Source organism: Mesitornis unicolor, unplaced genomic scaffold (genome assembly GCF_000695765.1).
Source record: "Mesitornis unicolor isolate BGI_N332 unplaced genomic scaffold, ASM69576v1 scaffold48632, whole genome shotgun sequence".
Classification (NCBI taxonomy): Eukaryota; Metazoa; Chordata; class Aves; order Mesitornithiformes; family Mesitornithidae; genus Mesitornis; species Mesitornis unicolor.
Window position 1 is genome coordinate 1 of NW_010169431.1, and position 1,021 is coordinate 1,021.

General features: G+C 62.3%; 1 protein-coding gene across 1 annotated transcript; it reads left to right on the forward strand.

Moving 5' to 3' along the window:
* Positions 1-257: 257 nt before the first annotated feature.
* Positions 258-605, forward strand: NDUFAF3 (NADH dehydrogenase (ubiquinone) complex I, assembly factor 3; the record flags this gene model as incomplete). The annotated part of the gene is made up of 2 exons (XM_010179333.1): positions 258-358; positions 510-605. Coding segments are annotated over 2 exons (197 nt in total), but the record flags the coding sequence as incomplete, so codon positions are not given.
* Positions 606-1,021: the final 416 nt, after the last annotated feature.

Below are 1,021 nucleotides of genomic sequence, written 5' to 3' on the forward strand. Positions count from 1 at the left end.
AGGGCCCTGTATTGTCATATCTCTGCCCCAGCCCACCCCACAAGCGCCTTGGGGAGGTTTTGGGGTAAGGAGCTGCTCTCTGGCATCCTTCTGCCCTGCAGCAGGGCAGGAGGGGCACAGCAGGGTGGGCTTCCCCCCTCATTTGGGCTCCGGTAGAGGGGGAGTCTGTGAGGGAGCTGTTGGTCCTTGCAGGGAGGGCAGGTCTGGGCCAAGGCAGCCCCAGTGCAGCCCTGCCCGTGGTCATGTCCTGGTTGCAGAGATCCTGGTGCTGGGCACAGGAGACAGAGTGGAGCGGCTGCCCCCCGCCATGCTGAAGCAGATGCGGGAGTGCAGGATCGCTGTGGAGGTGCAGGACACGGTAAGGAGGGGTGTGCACAGGCAGCAGCCTCATGAAGCAGGAGGGTGGCACTGGGGCTCTGCCTGCCCAGGGATGGGGTGTTGTGCCCTGTAGGGAAGAGCTGTGCCCCCTGCCCAAAGGCTTGGGCTTCACTCCCTTTTCTGTTTCACAGCCAAACGCGTGTGCAACCTTCAACTTCCTCACGAGTGAAAAGCGCAGGGCAGCCGCTGCGCTCATCCCTCCGCGGGGCTCCTACGTGGGGCTGTAGGCGCTGCCCGCCATGGACTGAGCAGCCCCTGCCCTCTCCTGCCTGGAGCCCCCGGCCATCACTGCTCCAGAAACGCTTTGGACTCAACTGCGGGAGCCCGGCTGTGGTGGAGGGTGCTGTGAAACACACGGGCTCAGCTCTGCCCCGAAGTCCCTGGCTTCCCAGCGCTGCTCTGCCTTGGCAACAGGAAGCAGTCGCCCTGAGGCAGGGTGAGCTGTGCACCCCTGGGCATGTTTGGGACTCCAGGAGGAAAATATACAGAAATTGGAAGTCGAAGGCAATGGTGTGGTTGGTTATCACACAGCGGAGCGAGGCTGTAGTGGTGGGGTGTGTGTGTGTGTGGTCTCGAGGCCGGCTGGCTTGCCTTAATGAGCCAGCTGTGTGAATGAATGTTTGACACCGACACAATTACGCTG